The sequence below is a fragment of the Lemur catta genome, chromosome 11, assembly GCF_020740605.2.
Source record: "Lemur catta isolate mLemCat1 chromosome 11, mLemCat1.pri, whole genome shotgun sequence".
In the NCBI taxonomy this organism is placed as follows: Eukaryota; Metazoa; Chordata; class Mammalia; order Primates; family Lemuridae; genus Lemur; species Lemur catta.
In genome coordinates this window covers 33,952,599-33,974,538 of record NC_059138.1, presented here as the reverse complement: position 1 = coordinate 33,974,538, position 21,940 = coordinate 33,952,599, and the positions used below count along the sequence as shown (strand labels likewise).

At 34.2% G+C, this 21,940-nt stretch overlaps 1 protein-coding gene across 4 annotated transcripts in view; it reads right to left on the bottom strand.

Moving 5' to 3' along the window:
* The window catches only part of IMMP2L (inner mitochondrial membrane peptidase subunit 2), a 1,016,843-nt gene that overhangs the window by 460,598 nt on the left and 534,305 nt on the right, over window positions 1-21,940 (bottom strand). Inside the window, exon 6 of one of the 4 annotated variants that reach the window (XM_045565138.1) lies at window positions 21,633-21,799. The exons of the other annotated variants lie outside the window; for them this stretch is intronic. Coding sequence (XP_045421094.1) covers window positions 21,779-21,799 — 21 coding nt within the window. The 3' untranslated portion in view covers window positions 21,633-21,778. Of the gene's footprint in view, window positions 1-21,632; window positions 21,800-21,940 lie in introns of those variants that run through there. 4 annotated transcript variants of the gene reach the window in all.

Genomic DNA, 21,940 nt, shown 5'->3' with positions numbered 1-21,940 from the left:
TATAATAAAATGGTGAATAGAATTGCCATACATAGGACAAATGATCAATCCCACTAAAACTTCTGAGCAGTGTTTTTCATTGGATTTATACATATTAGAGTAGTCTACTATAATTTCTACATTTCCAAGTTGTGGTTACAAGAAGTTTGTAGTGATACTCAAATTTAAACTATATGTTTTAAGTCTGGTATGGTGAGTAAGTCACTTTGCTTATAGAAGGCTATAAATTTATGAGCTAAGTATGCTACTGAGGACATTAGACAATGAAAAATAAAGTAAAAATAAAGATAACTGAAGGTGATAATAAAGATAAAATTAAGGAAACAGAAAATGAAGATTAAACAAGGAATAATAAAGCCCAAAGTTATAATTTTTTGAAAAAACTAAGAATTCAGATAAACATCTGGTGAGTTTGAAAAATTTAAAATAGAAAAGAGAGAAAAGGAGACACAAATAAATATTAGAAATGAAAAAGACAATGTATCACAGATATAACAGAATAAATATATATTAAGAGAATTGAATGATTTTAGGCTAAAAAATTTTTAGATTTTCATTATATAGAAATATCTTTATGAAAATACAGCCAATCTCAATAAAGAATAAAAATACAAAGAAATCTACAACTTTTAAAGAAATGGAATAATTAGCTTAAGATCTTTCCAGGAGTACAATAGTCTAAGAGATTTTTAGATGCAAGTTTTATCAGACTTTCAGTAAACAAAGCATTTCGATCTAATACTTCTCCACAGTATGTGAAAAAAAGGTGGTGGAAGGGTGGAGTGAATTATTCCCCAACTCTATGAAGTTGATATAACCTTGACAATAAAACAAGAAAATGAGAACAGAAAATAATATGTGCTCTCTCTCATGAAGTATATATAGATGTCCTGAACAAAATGTTTAAAATATCAAATCCAGTGATACATAAAAACATCTCTACTGTTCGACTAAGTTCAATTTTTATGACTACAAGGGAGATTATAATGAAAAAATCTATAAATGTCATTCACCACATGAACATGCTAAAAGGAAAAATTATAATTATCTCAATACCCAGTTATGATAAAAACTATTAGTAAACTAAGAAAAGAAAAAGGTACCTACAAAAAACTTTCAGGAAAGCTGTTAATGGTAAATTGTTAGATACCCTATCATGGTATATTCAGATTTCACAAATACTTAAGAATATACTCCTCAAGAATTCAAGGATCTGAGTAATTAGTATTCTAAACAAGAGCATAGTATGGATAAACAACCAATTTGCTTTAAAGAGTGGTAGAAAGATTTCAGGACATCCATTATCTACAAAGTTTGTTTTTATCATAATGAATAAAATATTTGCTATCTTTTGATAGCAAAGAAGCAACTCATTCATTTTAGTTGTAAATATTTTTATCAACAAGGTTTTCTTGTTTTTTTTTTTTATTATTATGTCAGAGTACTACAGGGGTACAAAGGCTTTGGTTACATAAGTCGCCTTTGCACCACTCAAGTCAAAGCTACAAGTGTGCCCCACCCCAGAGAGCTTGTACCACATGGGTTAGCTGTGAATTTACCCATACTCTCCTCCCCCCTCACACCTGCCCAACACCCTATAAAAATTACTTCCCATATACCTTGACAAAATAAAATATCTCTACTTCAAGTAAAAGACCCAATATTTTTAAATTTTTAAGTTAGAATACTGCTTTAAACACAACTCTGGGCCTGAATCTCCACAATATTTGAGGATGTGTGAGTTACCACCTGCATTCAATAACTTTTATACATCCAACATTAATCCCAAGGATGGTCTGCTGCTCTAGTTAGTTAAATTGATTATATTAAAATCTTAAAATCAATGATCGCCAGCCAAGAGTAAGGTCATACCAGTAGTTTTACATTTATCAAAAAAATTGTTGCTTACTAAAATTTTGTTAAATATTATGTTTTCTAAATCTCCCTAAATGCATACATGTACATGTTTCTGGGGAATTTTACAAATATCCATGACCAAGAAATTTAAGAGAAACTTGAAGAAATTGAGTAAGGACTGAAATTTGATTATAACTGCATTGGAATTTGTTCCTCAAGTCATCTCAAGGTGCAATGACCTCAAGTAAACACGCACTCTTAAAGTCATATAAGGCAAAAAAAGAAAGCTGATTAAAAAGGGAAAAGGTGACGTGTTAAAATTTAAGTATAATGCAAATATACTAATGTTTATAAAAATATATATTAAAGTCACCAAATGTAGTCATCTACTCAGCTTAGGGAGGGCACATCTGCCATAGAGATCCATCTATTATCCATTTTAAAATTGATTTTTACCTTTATGATAGTCATGTTTGTAAATGAAGGAAAATTCCAGATCTTTATCTATCAGTTCTTTTTCTTACCCAAGATGGGTGATCCCTCCGCTCCAATGCTAGATAAAAGTCCCAGCTAGGAAGGTATGTTCTTGCCAAAGACTTTCTCTTGACCAAACTATAGTCAGTCTCCTCTGAGCCCTCTTCTTGACTAAGCCTCAAATTTGTCCTATAAAAACTGAAAAGCCTAAGCACAAATGATTTCTTCTAGAACTCCATTCCAATGTAAATACTAAGAGACTTGAACAAACACTATTTCAAAGCCACACTCCTAGGATGTCCCTCCCCCCTTACAGTGCTTTTATGAAAAGAGTTCAATGCTACTAGGAGAATTCACTGTTTGTTCCAGCCTAAAACCTGATGATAAGCAGATAGACCCCTGAACCACCTTCATACAGCAGTTGCTTTAGAAGCTTGAGAGTATCCCCAGGCCAAATTGCAGCTCTACCTCTTACCACTCTAATTCAAAACACTTGAAAAGTTGTCAGGATTTTAGCACATTCTCAATAAATAGAGGTTGCAGTAATAACAAAAACGATTACTCTCAGCCAATCAGCAAAGATTCAGACTGAAATTTGTCTTAAGACAGTGATATATTCATTCCCCCCAAAATGTCAAGAACCCAACAAACATTATATTATTTTATCATTTCTAGAAATATTCAATCTCTTAATTATAATTTTAAATGCTAAGAAAAAAGTAGCAATTAGTATTTATCTTAGATAGGTAACTTGCCTGGCTAACCGAGGAAATTCAATACATGGAAAAAAGTAATCTCTACAGATTTATATTCTAGCTAATCAAAATCTAGTCCTTAAACTATCTATAAAGTTCTTATCCAGAGGTACAATCATTTTACCAAGAAACTAGGATTCTTCCCACCCAGCTCTGCTTGAAAATATAATTTATTATACTATCTTATATCCTATTAAATGATATCCTGTTAAACTACATAAAAACAGAGACAGGTATCCTTTAAGAATCAAGGAGTTCCTAGGATTTCAGAGGTCCCTCACCAAAAGGCATCTGCTACCTCTAGGCAGCGCAAATTGCAGGACATTTGAGTTGGTTCATTCATGCCCCACAGGTACAGTATTAGCTTCCTAGGACTGCTGCAACAAAGTACCACAAACTGGGTGCCTTACAACAGAAATTTATTCTCTCACAGTTCTGGAGGCCAGAAGTCTGAATTCAAGGTGTCCTCAGGGCCACATTTCCTCCAAAGGCTCTAGGGAAGAATTTTTCTTGTCTAACTTCTCCTGGCTCCAGGCATTCCTTGGCTTGTGGCCGCATCACTCCAATCTCTGCCTTTATCTTCACAAGGCCTTCAACCTCTTCTCTGTGTATCTCTTGTCTCTTTTACAAAGACACTTGTCACTTGATTTAGGGCCCACCTGGATACTCCAGGATGATCTCATCTTGACAGTCTTTACATTATGTCTATAAAGACTCCTTGTCCAAATAAGATGACATTCACAGGTTCTAAGACATAGATACTTTTTTGGGGGCCACCAGTCAACCCACTGCACCATGGAAAAACCAAACACTATCACAGGCACATGTGAAGCTATAATATTGAATATCATCTGATAACATTTACCATTTACTCTGATCTCTAACGTATTTATTACTGAACTATTTTCCCATCTGAAGGGCTTGATCTGACCATTTCACAAACCACATCTGCCCTCTTCACAGCCTGCCTTCCGGTGTTTCCTCTGATTATGTCCAACAATGTGGAATTTCAGCTACTTTTGACTGGCTCTCATCTAACTGATTATCACCATGCTCTGTTTCTGACTTTCTTCATTAGCTACCCTGTTGACTTCACTCATGAATCACAAATCCAAAACATTTTTTTTTCACTATGAAAAACTGGTCTGCTCCGCCTAGAACCTTGCCAGTTCACCTGATTTTTCAGCCCACTTTAGGCTCAAAATTATATGGACACCCTAACTCTGGTGTACCTCATCTTCAACCCAAATAGTATCAGAAGGTCAACAACTGGAATCATATTACTCCAAACTGCCCCTCACCAAAAAAAATGAGTTGTTGCAGTTTCTTATCTTTAGTGTATTGAGGAGCACATTTCCCAATGACTAAGTAAGATAAAGAGAGAATCAAGTATTAGGGTTACTCTAATAGCCTTCTAAGCATTTAACATCATGTACCTACAAAAGAGCTGGCCCTGAGAAATTAACAAGAGCCTATGGGTTCTGTATTACCCCACTCAAAATGACCAGTAAAATAATGTTGAGAAAGAGAAAAGTCTGCTGGCTGTGGTGATTAACATTCAAGACTTGGTTTCTGGGCTACTGGGTATATGCACTAGGAATTCTTTCATAAATTGGAACAATACCTTTTCTATCAACTACCCAACCTCTGCTTACTGATTATTATTTTTTATTATTTTGCAGATCTTCTGCCTGCCACCCTAGGTATTGTTCTGTTGTCAATGCTTTTATCTTTACAGTAGAAAGAAGACATTTCTACTTATTTCATTAAAGCAGTAAAAGTTTTGCTTATTAATAGAAATAGTTTTCAATCTTAATAATTTAGGTATATTTAAAAAACACTGGATGTATATACCTTTGTGGTGAAATTTGAAACCTGGTGTTCTGTTGGATATATTTTCTGTAAAAATATATTTAATTTTCAGTGTTAAAATCATTTATGAATATCGAGCTACCAAAAAAATTGAAAAAATGATTTTTCAAAATGATCTAATTCTTTCTGATTAGTTTTTACTTGTGGGCTTTTTAATGATTTTTTTTTAAACCTGAGTCTTTGCTTTTATTTGAACATTCTAAACTCATTTAGCTGGAAAACCAAATTCCCTGTGGTCCCATTAAGTATGTTGCTAAGCAAACCATCTAGCAGCATCTATAAACTGGAGGTTTGGATGTGAGCCAGTCTGGTAAGTTGACAGTAGGTCAGTGCATTTTAAACCAGCACATCATTAAAAAAGAAAGGTGTCTTGCTTCTAAGGCAGTTTATATTTCTTTTTGGGCCAATATATACATTTATTGACCTATGCTAAATTTATTTTGCTTTTTTACCCCTGCCTTTGAAGCACCTTCCATATTGCTATATAGATTTTACTTAACAAGGAGTTCCTTAATTTGAAAAACAGATCTAATCTTAAAGACCTACTTGTATCCCTTTCAAGTAAGGTTATATAACATTCTAGCCTTTCCCTACATTCTTTCTATGGGAAATAATTTGTGATGAGTAAATAATCCAGCCTTTAAAACTGACCCTAAAAGTAAAGTTGCTATGGCTTTTTAAATGGATATTAGATCATCTGTTACCAAATTTAATTGGTACCAGTTTGCTAGGACTACTGGAACAAAGTGTTACAAACTGGGTGGTTTAACAACAAAAATTTTTGTCTCACAGTCTGCAGATTAGAAGTCCAACATCAAGGTATCTTCAAGGTTGCTTCTTCTGAAGGTTGTAAGGGAAAATCTGTCCCATGCCTCTCTCCTCTTGGTGGTTTGCTAGCAGTGACACTCTTTGGTGTTCCTTGGCTTATGGTAGCACAATTCCAGTCTTCACATGGCATTCTCTCTGGGTCTCTACGTCCAAATTTCCCCATTATATGAGAAAATAGTCGTACTGGACAAGGGCTCACCTTAATGACTTCATCTTAACTTGATTATCTGCAAAGATCCTTCCAAATAAGGTCACATTCACAGGTACTAAACGTTAGGACTTCAACGTCTTTCAGGGGAACATAATCCAATCCATAACAAAATTCATTCATGAAGAAGTACCGCAAATTACACTGTCACATTAGTATTTCCACATTTCCATCAGATCCGGTGGTGCTATTTTTTTGTCATCTCCTTTTGTTGTTCATGACAGTATTTTGTTATTTTAACTTTCTATATTAGATTTTAGAAGCACCTAAGTTAACTAAGGTTCATAAAAGAGATATATAGATATAAAAAGTGATATATGATAACATATATACTGCTAATGAAATATATTCATAAGCCATTTTGTTCTATATATATGCACACATTCAGAATTTATTTCAAAAAGTAACACAGGCTTTAACAGGTGAAACTGCTGAAACTGAGTCAATGTATTTTGGCACATACTGTGGATCAGCATTTGTAAGAAGAAAAAAAAAATAACAATTCCTAGAATCCTTTCCTAAAAAAGAAAATAAGGTTTTTTTCTTTGTCAGTTTGTGTTAGTTTTTATACCGTCAAGAGCCCCAACAACTAAGTTGAGAAATCAAGGCAGCCTTCAAACCAAGGAACCAGGATGTACAGCTAACAGATGGTTTGGCAAGAAGATAAAGGCCAGTTTAAGAACCAAATTAATTTCTTCTGCAGTAATGCCAGATGATCATGTCAGGGGCAAAAGTCCAAAACTGGCAGGAACATAAAGTCCAGAAACACAGTTATTTAAAAGAAGACTGAGGCCAGAAGAGGGTCCCATAATACAACAGTTTAGGCTAATACTCTTTTTAAGACTAGTCAAGTGCAGTAGTGAGAAGGGGGGAAAGTAGTAGAATAAGGAGTTCAATCTATAACTGACTGTGAACAATCAAGTGAGATAACTCACTACCTTTGGACCAGCCTAGGCTAATACTCTTGAGAACTAAAGTCCATGGCCATCATTTCCAGAAGAAACTGATAGCAATGGAAGTAGATCTACACAGGTAGACAATGTGATCTAAAGGACAAGGTACCTCAAAAAAAAAAAAAATCCTACAAATCTACGCATTTAGTAGCATGTCAAAATAACAAGGTTTAAGGTTTCCTATCATCATCTGCCTAGCTCCTAGTTCAGCAAAGATACCATGTCACCTACATTTTTTTTTTCCCTGTGCTTGGAAAGATTCTTAAAACAGAAACATGAAGCTTGAGATACATGATCATAGTATAAGAAAATAGTGATTTTTACCTTATAATTAAGTTATACTAAATAGTTCTAATCACTCAAAAAGAGAAAATTCTGATTGTGTGTTTGTATTTCATTGGTTCATTTTTATCTCTGAGAAATCAGTATAAAAATCTAAAAGTTTCTTAAGTATAAAGCAATGAATGCAGGCCGGGCACGTGGCTCACGCCTGTAATCCTAGCACTCTGGGAGGCCAAGGCGGGTGGATCGCTCGAGGTCAGGAGTTCGAGACCAGCCTGAGTGAGACCCCATCTCTACTAAAAATAGAAAGAAATTATCTGGCCAACTAAAAATATATATAGAAAAAAATTAGCCGGGCATGGTGGCGCATGCCTGTAGTCCCAGCTACTCGGGAGGCTGAGGCAGTAGGATCACTTAAGCCCAGGAGTTTGAGGTTGCTGTGAGCTAGGCTGACGCCTAGCCCAGGCAACAAAGTGAGACTCTGTCTCAAAAAAAAAAAAAAAAAAAAAAGCCATGAATGCAACCAGCTTTTCTTCATGAGCACTTCTACAGCCCTTTTCCTAAAAAGAAAAGCATGCATGGAAGACACACACACACACACACACACACACAGTACATGGTGCATGCCATATGGCATACACTTATATTTAAAATTATCATGAATTAAATTTTCCCATGAGGCCTTCTCAATATTGTGCTACCTTGAAATTATTAAAAATTCACTAGGGGAGTATAAAACCAATCTTTTGAAACACTGACCTCAAGGAAAATAATATTTGAGACTCTTGGTTTTATAAATATCACAACAACCATTTAAATATTTGCCTTAAAAGCCCAGAGAGACACCCAGAGAGAACAACCTGTAGAACATAAATCATTTAAAGCTTTCTCACCTCCATGCCAAAGATTCAAGATTCTTCTGCCTCCAAAGAAAGCATGGTCAATCAAACATTTATGAAAAAAATCTATCACACAGAGTTAGATATTTAAAGACATCATGTTTAGAGTAAGAGAATCTGGAGGGAAGAGACCTAAAATCCTGAAGGAAATTTGCCGACATCCTGATCAGACTGGGATTTGCTTTGAACATGTTTTAGGATGCTCCTTATACAAAAAAAAAAAAAAAAAAAAAAAACAACATGAAGAATTTTTCTTTTAAATTATAATTCTGCTGCCTCTAAAAGAAAATGAGGCAGCTTACACTAAAAACATATAGAAACCCAAGTAACAAGGTAAGGCTATGGGTCAGAAAAGGAACAAGGAAGTAGTACCTAGAAGAAAAAATTGAGTAAAATATTGTGGGCTTGGTGAAAAATAGGGGCTTGGTGAAAAATAGGGCATAGGCATTTCATAATTTCTTCTGTGATTTAACAGAACAGTGATAATCTCAATCAAAAAAGTAATATATGCCCAGAAGAATTTCTTCAATACTACAGACATATGTATGGTTGAGGCTATATTTTGAAGGTAAGGAAATCATATATGTCACTTGGTAAACCTGTTTGCTAAATGCTATGAAATGGAAGGGACACTCATAATACAAATATGCATCATGGTGCTGGTTCTTAAGCAGATTCCACTCAACTTTAAGTTGTTTAGAGACATGAGAAAGGAAACTTAGAAGCTTTATTTATCACTGATATTATATTCAATATTAAATTTAATTTACAAAGTAGAAGATTCTATGATGAGATTTCTTTTTTTGCTTTCATTATTATTTTTAACTGACACATAATTGTACATATTTGTGGGGTACAGTGTGATATTTTGATACACATTCAGGATAGTTAGCATATCCATCACCTCAAACATTTATCATTTCTTTGTGTTTCAAACATTCAAAATCTGCTTTTCTAGCTATTTGAAAATATAGAATAAATTGTTGCTAATTATAGTCACTCTATAATGCTATAGAACCCAAGAACGTATTCCTCCTGTACTTTTGCATCTGTTAACCAACCTTTGGCAAGCCTCTCCTTTTCCCAACCCTTCTCTGCCTCTATTCAACTCTCTACTTTTGTGAGATCAACTTTTTTAACTTCCATGTACGAGAAGAACATGCAGTATTTATCTTTCTGTGCCTGGCTTATTTCACTTAACATAATGTGCTCCAAGCCCATGGGGACTTGTATACGTCATATTATAAAAGCATTTTTAAAAAGCAACATACCATTAAATTAATTAAAATCAACTTGAAATTGACAAAATGGCAGAGAACGCACGGTAAAATGTTCAGAAAACCACTGTGCTGATAATCTATGTAAGCAATGGGACTACTGTTTTTTTATATGGCAGACAGAGAAATGTAACCTGCTGAGGGACTGTTACTGCACCACATGCTATAGACAAATGAACCATACATGAAGTCAATAAGAATTCCAGCTAAGAATAACTGAGAGTTTAGGTCATAAAAGCTCCAGGAGATTATAATTTCCTAGAAGTAGGGCTTTCTCTCAAAGCATTAACATCACTACAAAAGTGCTGTACTCATAAAAAGAATTTTAATAACTTGACTTTTCTGTTTTCATAATTTAACATAATTAAGTGATGGCATCTAAAACTCAGTTTATCTGTAAACAACATACAGCTCATCAGGTGTTGCATTTTTCTGATAAATTAATGTCTTAGTGGTTTTTAAAAATGGATTTCTAAAATAAATTTCTATATGAATAAAAATGTAAGTATTAAACAACGCACAAAATTAATAACCTAAAACATTCAACTACTTGCCCACATTTGTCCTCTTCACATCTATTGTGTTACACACTGCTTGTGAGATACTTAGTAAACTTCCTAAAGAGGCCGAGAATGTTGAGTCAGTGTCTCCACAGCAGAAGAGAAACACTGTTGGGAGCATGTATGATTTTTATATATTGCCTGTATCACTTGTGACAACCACAATGGGTCGGGGACCTATACACTCATTCTTTTTCCCATGTTTAGTGAATAGTTAACTATAATTTGTATATTCAGTCTCAGAGAACAGTGAATGCATTTCTGAAGTAACAGTGTAACTTTTCCAATCCCGAGTGGGATGGCAGATATAATCTGCCTTCTGAGATATTTATCATATTATCAGAAGAACAAGCTAGGACTGAAAAGGAATCCCTGTGTTAAATAGGAATAAGATGAGTTGGAGATGAATCCATTACAGGAGATATCTAGAAAATGTAGGTCAAATATGAGGAAAGTAACATGTTTATAAGACTATTATAACATTTAAGAGACCTACCAGTAATAGTCTGTCATTCTGTGTTCTATCATTTCTTGTTCTTCTCATTTCTTAAAAAAAGGAAACAAATCTAAAATTTCAAACTATTGTTCTAAAAATGTCTTCCTTATAGTTAGGTTAAATACATTAATGTAACAGTGCTTACTTAGCACTTTAAACATCTCTTAAAATGAATTATAAATATCAACTTCTCTCATACATATGAACCTCCCACGGGCCTCCATTTGTATGGAACAACATCCTTCAATTTTCATTACCTCCCTATATCATAAAGGAAAATTATGCACATACACATACTCATGTAAGAATATATTTTTTTAAAACCCTGGGGCCCTGGCCTCAGTACCATTAGAATAATACTACAATCAACAGTGAACTGGCTATAAACACACAGACTTATCATAATACCATATTTCAATTAAACTCTAAAATTCTAGGTCCTTTAACATAGTTGATCTTATTGCTTACTTACAAATGAGACAGACAAGGCAGATATTACAAATCAGAAAACTGAGGCAGATAGAGGTTTAATGAGTTCCTACAGATGGTGAATGGCAAAACATAGTCTTTTGACTCCTAATTCAATGCACATTATCACACATACACACAGGCATATTTACATGCCTTCTGCCTAGAGCCACAATCTACATTATATGTTTTATTTTTTGCAGCTACTACCTCACTCAATGTAAAACCATATTGCTGAATTTCAAAGTTCAGAGTACTTACAGGAAATATACAGCCTAAATCTTTTGGCCCTTGTTTGCTTATTTTTAAATTTCACGATTACATTCTCTCTGCTTCAAAAAATTCTATTACAGTATGAAAAACTATTAACCAGCCTCCTATTGACTCTAGTAAAACAATTATTGAAAAAAGAACATAGCCCCATAAAGCATGTGCATGGAAACGAATATAATCCCTTCCTGGCACAGATACACAAACTCAAATCGCCGAGAAAGAATCTGAACGACATTTTGAAATCAATACTTGTGCAGTGAATGGTCAAAAAGAAATATGAAAGGCAGTGGAAGTATACATATATAAAGCTCAGCATTAAAACAATTCCTTTATGTGAGCTAGACTTTCCAATAAAGAATAAAAAGCCAATAAATCAAAGAAAAGTAAGTCCCCAGATAGAATACTGTGCATACAGCAGGCACTTAATAATTTCTTACTGCCATAAAGAACCTTTATATTTTATAAAAGCATATACTGAACTCTATTAAATTGAAAATGATTTCTTTTGAAGTGTATCAGAAATTAAGTGAAAAATCAAAAGAAAGTACTGCCTTCATTTCAGAGTCCTCATTGCATTATTTATTCTGGCTTTATGCGAGAGGATTAGGATTAACTACACAGCACCCTAGTTACTGCCTTGCTTCCATTTCTGACTCATTCAGAATGTGGGCCAGCAGATGGTCAAGGAAAAGGTTTTACTATAGCAGCCAACATATTCTCCATCCTACCTTAGCTATATTAAAGAAACCAAAAAAAAACCCTGCAGTACCTATTCACTCTCTCCATTCCTAACTACAAACTTTCCTCACCTGCATAAAGAGAAGGCAAATTAGCTTCTGTAAGAGCTGTATGTAGGCTCAGGGTGAACTAACACTGATATATCTGGCTTCTAGCAGAAAAACCATCACTCATCTTTAAAACACTAAAAATGTTGCTTTAACAAGGAAAAGGAATAAATAGCTTTCCTAATTTTGAATTGAAAAAATTAAACTTAAAAATCCAATTTTCACCTGAGGAGATAGAGCTTGTATTGGCGGTTCCAGCCAGAATAATTAGGTAAGAAAAAGAAAAATCATCTAGATTGAAAAGGAAGCAGTGAAACTAACTCTATTTGCAAATGATATCGTCTTTTATACGAGAAAATCCTAAGGAATCCACCTCAAAACTATTAGGATTAATTTAAATGTTTAGTTAGGTTGCAGGATACAAAATCATTATATTTCTATACACTTGCAATTAACAATCTGAAAAACAAATTAGTGAAACAATTCCATTTACAGTAGCTTAAAAAATACTTAAAAATAAATTTTGCAAAAGAAATGTAAAATTTACATTTCTGAAAACTATAAAACATGTTGAAAGAATCTGAAAATCTAAATGAATGGAAACCTCTCCGTTCATTGTTTGAAACACCTTACACTGTTAAGATGGAAATATTCTCCAAACTGATCTACGGAGTCTACAAAATTCCCATCAGAAACCAAACTAACTTCTGTGTAGAAATTGAGAAGCTGATTGCCAAATTCATATGGAATTCTAAGGGACTCAGACTAGCCAAAACAATATTAAAAACCAAAAACAAAGTAGGAGGGCTCACACTTCTTGATTTTAAACCTATTACAAAGCAACAGTAATGAAGACAACATGGTGCTGTCACAAGGATAGACATAGCTCAATGGCAATAGAATTAAGAGTCCAGAAATAAACCCATGTATCTATGGTTAACTGATTTTCAACAGAATTCTTTCCCCATGAGGATGGTTCTGGGGAAACAATCGTCCTTTCAACAAATGGTCCTAGGACAAATGGATAGCCACCTGCAAAAGAACAAAGTTGGTCCAGATACATAATTAACTCTTACAATTCTTTATCTAATACAGACAAATAACCCAATTTAAAAATGCATCAAGGAATAAACATTTCTCCAAAGATGACAAATAGCCAATAAGCACATGAAAAAATGTTCAACTCCATTAGTCATCAGGGAAATGCAAATAAAAACCATAATAAAATAACACTTTAACACCCACTAGGATTTCCATAATCAAAGAGACAGATAATAAAAAGTGTATTATTAGTCAGCTAGAGCTACAGTAACAAAATAGCATAGACTGTGTGGCTTACACAACAAAAATTTATTTCTTATAGTTCTAAAAGCTAGGAAGAGTTCAAGATCAAAGTGCCAGCCAATGTGGGTGATGGTAAGGGCTCTCTTCCTGGCTAGTGGACAGCCACTGTGTTCACATGACCTTTCACCAGTGCATGAAAGTGGGGGCAGAGGGGAAGCAAGCTCTTTGGTGCCTTTTCTTATACTGGCACTAATCCCATCATGACGGCCCCACCCCCATGACTGTATCTAACTCCTAAATACTTCCCAAAGGCCCCATCTCCAATGCCATCACATTGGGGGTTAAGTCTTCAATGTATGAATTTAGGGAAATACAAACATTCAGTTCATAACATGGAGAAACTGAAAGATTCCTCTATTACTTGTGGGAATGTAAAATGGTGCTTCCGTTTTGGAAAACAGTTTCTCAAACAATTAAACAGAGTTATGGTATGAACCAGAAATTCTACTCATAGATATGTCCCCAGGAGAACTGAATATACATATCCACAAAAAACCTATACACCAATGTTCACAGCAGTATTAATCATAATGGCCACAAGGTGGAAACAAGCCAAATGTCCATCAACAGATGAATGATAAGCAAATTGTGAAATATCTATATAATAGAATATTATTCTGCCATATAAAATACTAATGCATGCTACAACATGAATGAGCCTTGAATACATTACACTAAGTGAAAAAGTCAGTCACAAAAGACCACATACTATATGATTCCATTTATATAAAATGTTGAGAACAAGAGAATTAATACAGACAAAAAGAATAATGGTTGCCTAGGGCTGAGGGAGGGGGACAGGCCGATAGAAGGGTGAAAGCTAACAGATAAGATTCTTTTTGAGGCAATGAAAGGGTTCTAAAATGGACTGTAGTGATGGCTGCACATATCTGTGAATATACTAAAAACACTGAACTGTACATATTAAAGGGGTAAATTGTATACATGTACTGTATCTCAATAAAGCTGTTGATTAACATAAAGTGAACATAAATGGCAAAATAAAGCACTCTGAGTAACCCTTTCCTCACATAATGATCATCACTGCATTATTCCGAGAATATATGCTATATTAACTTACTAACTATACTAACTTATTTCAAAATCCTTTCATGGGGTTTCTTTTCCTACTGCATAGATTGTAAACTCACTGAAGTTGGACTAGAGTGTCCATTCTTTTATTTCAATTCCTAAGTTATACAATATGCATAACATAAGTGGTAATATAACATAGAGAGAAGAGAAATACGGACTATTCTAGGTTTGTTGTCAAGAGGAATCTATAATCTGTTTATGCAAAAATTCCTAATACATTAGAAATAACAGGGTTCATAACATTAGAAATTGTTTGGAGAAATGGAAAATGTATCTGACATGTGGAGCTTTAAAAAGAAAAGTACATACAGTAAATAAGGAAGAATTTTTTTTAAGTTTAAGAAATATATATTTTCTTTTTTGAAAAGCAGAATGTTTGATTTTCTATAAGGAAATATATTTCTAAATGGGTCAGAAGGAGAAATGTATTATCTTCATCATTTAAAAGTATCTTATTTCTCAAGTATCATGTATGTGCTATATTTGAAATCAAAGGTTTGAAAAATTTAGTTTTGGCAAACTGATGTCATTTGTTAAATTTATAGCATAGCATAAATCTACTCATAAATATAGACCAACAAAAAGTCATCAAACTTTCCTTTTTTCACTCATGAAAATTAAAATATGCTACTTAAAAATATTATAAAAATCATTTAAACCTTTTCAAACCATTAACAAAACTGAATGATCCCTAGTGTTGATTTCCTTATTATTTATGGCTTTTCAATGATCTTCCAGTTATGAAACATTGTTTACTTATTCTAGTTTATTTTCTACACAGTCAAAATTAGAAACAAGGAAGACTCTGCATCTCTTAATAGCTGTCCTTCACTCATGCAATACTTTTCTTTCTGAATATGCACTTCATTGGATGAAGACCAATCCTAAAATTCACTGGTGAATATGGATTAAAAAATATAGGGAAAATGTGGAATCTTGAAAAGTACTTCATAAAAAATTCTTAACAAAATAGTCAAGGAAAGCTTATCATCAGCACAACAAAAACTTAATTATTGAGCTTAAGTCTGCCCTTTTTTTTTTGTTTAAATTTCAGAATATTATGGGAGAGCAAACATTTTGGTTACATATAATTCCTTTGCCTCGTCCAAGCCAGAGCCTCTCTAATCATCAGGGAAATGCAAATCCAAACCACAATGAGATATTACCAAATTCCAGTGAGAATGGCTTTTATCAAAAAGTCCTACTTTCTGAAAATTTGTTCTTTTTGTTGCCCTTAACATCTTAACATAAGACAGCAATGAAGGTTTTCCCCATTGACTGACTCTTTCTTCGAAGAAAGAATTCTCTGTCTCATGTGCTAATGTTTGATAGCATTTGACCTGCTGTAGAACTTCTTTCAAAATTGGAGTCAGTCCTCTCAAATCCTCCCACTGCTTTATCAACTAAGATGATGGAACATTCTAAATAGTTTGTTGTCATTTCAACAATGTTCACAGCATTTTCACCATGAGTAGATTCTATGTTAAGAAACCATTTCTTCACTCATACATAAGAAGCAACTCTTCATCCATTCAAGTTCTATCATAAAGATCACAGCAATTCAGTCACATCTTCAGTTCCCACTTCTAATTCTAGTTCTCTTGCTGTTTCCACCACACGTGCAGTTACTTCTCCCACTGAAGTCTTGAACCCCTCTAAGTCATCCATGAGGGCTGGAATCAACTTCTTCAAAACTCCTGTTCGTGGCGATATTTTGACCTCTTCCTATGAATTAAGAATGTTCTTAGTGACATCTAGAAGGGTAAATCCTTTCCAGAAATTTTTCAATTGACTTTGCCCATATCCATCACAGGAATCAGTGTCTGTGGCAGCTGTAACTTTACAAAATTTATGTGTTAAATAAAAAGACTTGAAAGTCAAAATTACTCCTTGATCCATGGGCTACAGAATGGCTATTGTGTTAGCAGCCATGAAAGCAACATTAATCTCCCTTGCATGTGTCCATCAGAACTCTTAGGTGACCAGGTGCATCGTCAATGAACAGTAATTTTGAAAGGATTTATTTTTTTTCTAAGCAGTAAATGTCAACATTGGGCTTAAAATATTCAGTAAATCATACTGTGAAAATCCAGGCTTTGTTGTTACATTTCTAGAACATAGGCAGAATAGAATTAGCATAATCCTTAAGGGCCCTAGGATTTTCAAAATGGTCAGTGAGCACTGGCTTCATCATAAGGTCATCAGCTCCATTAGCTCCTAACAAGAGAATCGGCCCGTCCGTTGAAGCTTTGACCAGGCATTGACTTCTCTCCAGCTAGCGAAGTCCCACATGGCATCTTTTTCCAATAGAAAGCTGTTTCCCCTACATTGAATATCTGTTGTTTAATTAGCCACCTTCATCAATGAGCTTAGCTAGGTCTTCTGGATAACTTGTTGCAGCTTCTGCACCAGCACTTGCTGCTTCCCCTGGCCCTTTTATGTTACGAAGCCAGCTTCTTTCCTTAAATTCCATGAACCAACCTCCAACTTTTTTCCTGCAGCTTCCTCACCTTTCTCCACCTTCATAAAATTGAAGAGAGTTATGACCTCATTCTAAATTGGGCTTTGGCTTGAGGGAATGTTCTGGATGGCTTGATTTTTCTATCCAGACCATTAAAACTTTCTCCACATCAGCAATAAGGCTGTTTCACTCTCCTATCATTCACGTATTCACTGAAGTAGTGTTTTTAATCTCCTTCAAGAAATTTTCCTTTGCATTCAAAATGTGGCTGTTTGGCGTAAGAGGCTTAGCTTTCGGCCCATCTTGGATTTCTTCTTAATTAATCTAAGCTTAATCATTTCTAGCTTTTGATTTAAAGTGAGAGAGGTATGACTCCTCCTTTCACTTGAAAACTCAGAGGCCACTGTAGGGTTATTAACCAGCCTAATTTCAATATTGTTGTTTCTCAGACAACAGAGAGGTCCCAAGGAGAGGGGGAGACATGGTGGAATGGCCAGTTGGTGAAGAAGTCAGAGCACATATATTTATTAAGTTTGCCATCTTATATGGGCATGGTTCATGGAACCCCAAAACAATTACAATAGTAACATCAAAAACCACTGAACACAGATCACCATAATTGATGTAATAATGATGAAACAGTTTGAAACATTGTGAGAATTACCAAACTGTGACACAGAGACATGAAGTGAGCACATGCTGTTGGAAAAATGGTGCCAACAGACTTACTTGATGCAGGGTTAGCACAGACATTCAATATGTGAAAAATACAGTATCTGTACGGTGTAATAAAGTTATTGAAGCACTATTCAAAACAACAAACATATGAAATCAAACTAAGTTTCCATCAATGGATAAATGGGTAATGAAAATGTGGTATATATACACAATAGAATACTATTCAGACATAAAAAGGAATGAAATTATGTCATTTGCAGCAACATGAAGGGAACTGGAGGTTGTTAACATAAGTGGAATAAACCAGGCACAAAAAGACAAATATCCCTTGTTCTCCCTTACATATGTGAGCTAAAAAAATGTGAACACATGAAGGTAGAGAGTGGAAAAGTAGGTACCAGAGACTGGGTAGCGTGAGTCAAGGGTAGGTGAAAGAAGAGCAGGAGGAAGAGAAGTGGGTTAAAGTGTACAGACATATGGTGAAATAGAACAAATAAATTCAATGTTTGATAACAGAGTAAGATGACTATACTTAGCAAAAATGTGTTGTACTTGGGTGATGGACACTCTAAATAGCCTGACTTGATCACTACACATTATACAGATGTGACAAAATTTCTCAGCTACCCCATAAATTTGTACAGAACAAAAATAAAATGAAGCGCAAACAAAACAAGCCATCCCTGTAATAAAATTGTGCTGAAATGAACATACTAATTATTTTGATTTAATTATGCACACATTAACAATGCTTTTATTTTTTTCATTTTGGCTTTATATGGGATATGTGCTTCATTTTATAAATTGAAGATAATTTTTACATGCTATGTGTTAGGTTGCTATGCTATTTCCTGGATGGAAAAATGTTATTCCTTAAAGTAAATCTAGCAAATTAAAATAACATATATTATGTTTAGTTGATGTTACTGGAATATTAACTTTTATAAGCACCAAATATTTTACCATTATTTCTATGCTATCTTAGCATTATACCATTATTGCTATGTTATCTTACCATTATTATCGAGATATGTAGGCCTATTTAAATATAATTAGGAGTCTACATTACCTGGTGTCCTTATTATCATACTATTTTTGTTGCCAATAGCAATCTGCATATGTGTTTAAGATCCACATAATAGGAATGCTTTAAGATCACTGAGCCCAATTTCCCCATGCTGTAGTCGGCTGGAAAATAAATAAAGCAGTATCTTCATGTGGCTTTCCCAATTAGGAATGAGTAATATTTTCCCTAACCACACATACCATGAAGATGCTTCTAAGGAATAGTCCTTACTTGTGTCGTATTTAACCACTATCCAGATATTTTCTTATTTATATGTGTTTAATAGAACATAAGATCCATGAATAGAGATCTTATGTGTCTTTTTCATCATTACATAACTCAGTGCTCTAAATAATGCCTGATATATAACTGCTCAATAAATATATTTAATAAATGAGTAAATCCCGTATGGAAGCCTTTGCCTTGATGCATAGGCCCTGGGCCCACATACTCAGCTACTAACTGGACGCACAGCAGTGAGTCCAAACCCAGGTGATCAGTAAGATGTATAAAGGAAGGCTCTGTTGCCCTAAAACACACAAAATTGAACTTTCCAATTTTGACAGTGGATACTGACATAAATGTACAGGCTTTTTGATAATCCTAAACAAATGACCAGCATTATCTAATCTAGTTGTAAGACACAAACAATAATGAAATATTGCCCGTAACTCTTTTCAGTGGCATGATAAAAGCTAATGCAAGAATAAAGCACACCCAGGGCTTCTTATCATTGCTTCCACACTACCGATTACTTCTTAGAGCTAAAACCAATAGCTATAAATTTTGTAGCTAATTCATCTGTCACTGCAGATATGCTCAAAATTTGCTTACATATATAACAAATATTGAATAAAATTCTTTGGCTTTAAAAACAAACATTTCAATACATACGGCCATTTCTTACTTCAACAAAAAGAAATAAGCATAAAAATAAATAAAACACATAAAAAATAGATTTTTAAATTCTCTCCCCTAAGTATCAGAAGAAGGAATCAGTGTGGAATTGATATACAAAATGAAAAACCTTTTCTTCTCCCTGGTCCTATTCTCAGTCTAGTCAATTCTGTTAAGTGTGCATCACTTTCACACTTGCAGGACTCAGCTGCTCAGTATGCGCAACAGAATTCTGGGACAGGACTGCCACTGACCAGGCTAGTAATAGCACTAATGAAATTCAATCTGTAGTTTGTTTTTTATAATAGTTTCTGCTATCACCAGGTGTTCTACTACCACCATGACTTTTTTGGTCCCATTAGAACTAAGGAAGTCAGAAGCTGTCCTAAGACCTCGACAGGATTCAATTTCAAAGGAGCCAGGCTGTCTATGAGCCTAGACCTCCCCAAACTCCATGATGCATTCCATTCAAAGAAACCCTCAGACCTCCGAAAACTCAAGAAAGCAGTCAACTTGGAGTCCAGATAGAGTTTGTCAGTTTATTTATCAACTGAAGAGAAAAAAAAAAGGAAGACAGTAAGTTTGAAAAACAAGAACTACGAAATAGCACACAAAGTACCCCTAGAGATTTAAAAGAAGAAAAAAAAGTTTCAGCATTAAGACACTAAGGAAAATCAACTGTGTTCCTCTGAGAAAATAGCCCTGGAGTGGAAGGTGGAAGTAAGAGCACAGTATGAAATCTAGGACAGTCATGATTTCCATAATGAATTTAGTTGCAAATAAGACAAAAAAAAAAAAAAAAGATCCTACAGATGTATCCAATGGACATAGAAGCAGAGGTATTCAAAAGAAAACAAGAGAACTCAGGCTAGTTTTTAAATAGTTTGGATTCTTTCAAGTGCTTATATAAACTGAAATTTGGAAGTCGGCAATCACTGATCAAATCAGCCTTATTTGTACTATAGCTCAAATGCTACATCTCACAGATATGGACTGACAGTTTTCTCTCAAACTGGTGCCTTGCTAGATTACATAAACTTTTATATTAACAATTATTTTATACCAAAATTTAAATTATCATTTATATAAAGCATTTAAGATGTATTCAGTATTAATACATGCATTTTAAATGTTCATTTTGTGGCTGGGTCTAAACCAAAAAGATAAAGAAAAGCCATTATGTTCTGCTTAACCCCATGCTGCCTGCACACTCAAGTGATGTTTCAAATAAGTAATCATGTATAAATACTGTGTTTTCACAAAATGCATGTTAAAATTATGTCAATAAAATATCTCCATCCTAGAAGCGAAGTAAACCATTTTGATGTATGCTAATGTAAGCCTTTATAAGGGATATTAGTCATATACTCATATTTAGTTCTGATTACAAAACAAAAATATGCTGCAAAGTCCATAAAGATCAAACTAATTAAGGTACTTAATTGCCTCTGACTAATTATGGAAATTGGCAAGCTCAGTAAGGAAACAAGCTTTTTAAAAGAGTTTATATTTTAGGCCATGGTTTCCTCAGCTTCTTATTACTGGGAGTCACTTGTATCATTTCGGATCTGATATTGCAAACTCTGTCCATAGAGAGTTATAAAGGGAAATGACTACATATGCATTCAGAGCTTAACTGGGACAAGCAGAGCTATATTCTCATACTTACAGCCACAAGTTGGGTTGGCACTTTCCTAGACAGCTATGTTGTACACTGTTTGTCATTAACATGACTTCTCTCATTTACAAATTTTTTTTTTCGTTGGGAGAGTCTTCCACAAGACCTATTTGTAGATCACTGAGGCCCTTATAACTCAAAGAGGCAAAATGCCTCAATCAAGTAACTGCAAATCTCTGTGAAATATTTGCCACGGAACGAAAGACTACAATTTCAGGCACAAAAGGAAGAACATAGACTCCATAATTCAACTGATAATGTTTTTTTAAAAGCCATTTCTGCCACTTAACAGTTATGTCTGTGAGAACTTGGGAAGTTACTTAATTTCTCTTGGTCTCATTTTCTGGATTTATAAAATGGAAATAACACCTATTTTCACTGTTGTCACAATAATAGAGAAAAATATAAGGTGACTAGCTCATTTATGGAAATAAAAGGTGCCCATAATTGGTAGTTAGTATACTTTATATTCAACGAAATACATTTTTTTAATATTATGATTCACCACTTATTACAGGTGTATGAGCAGTTATGAAGAATCCAAGAGTACTCTGGGGTCTTCCTATGACAAATTATAATTCTGCCTTAGGAATCTAAGAGAAATAGAGAAGAAAACAATGGAAATAAATCAATAAGTAAATGTTCTTCTATATTCTTTAATCTTTACCTTAAATTACTTGAGGTGCCAATTTCCATATAAAATGACACCCTCAAAGGTACCATTCTTTACAAAA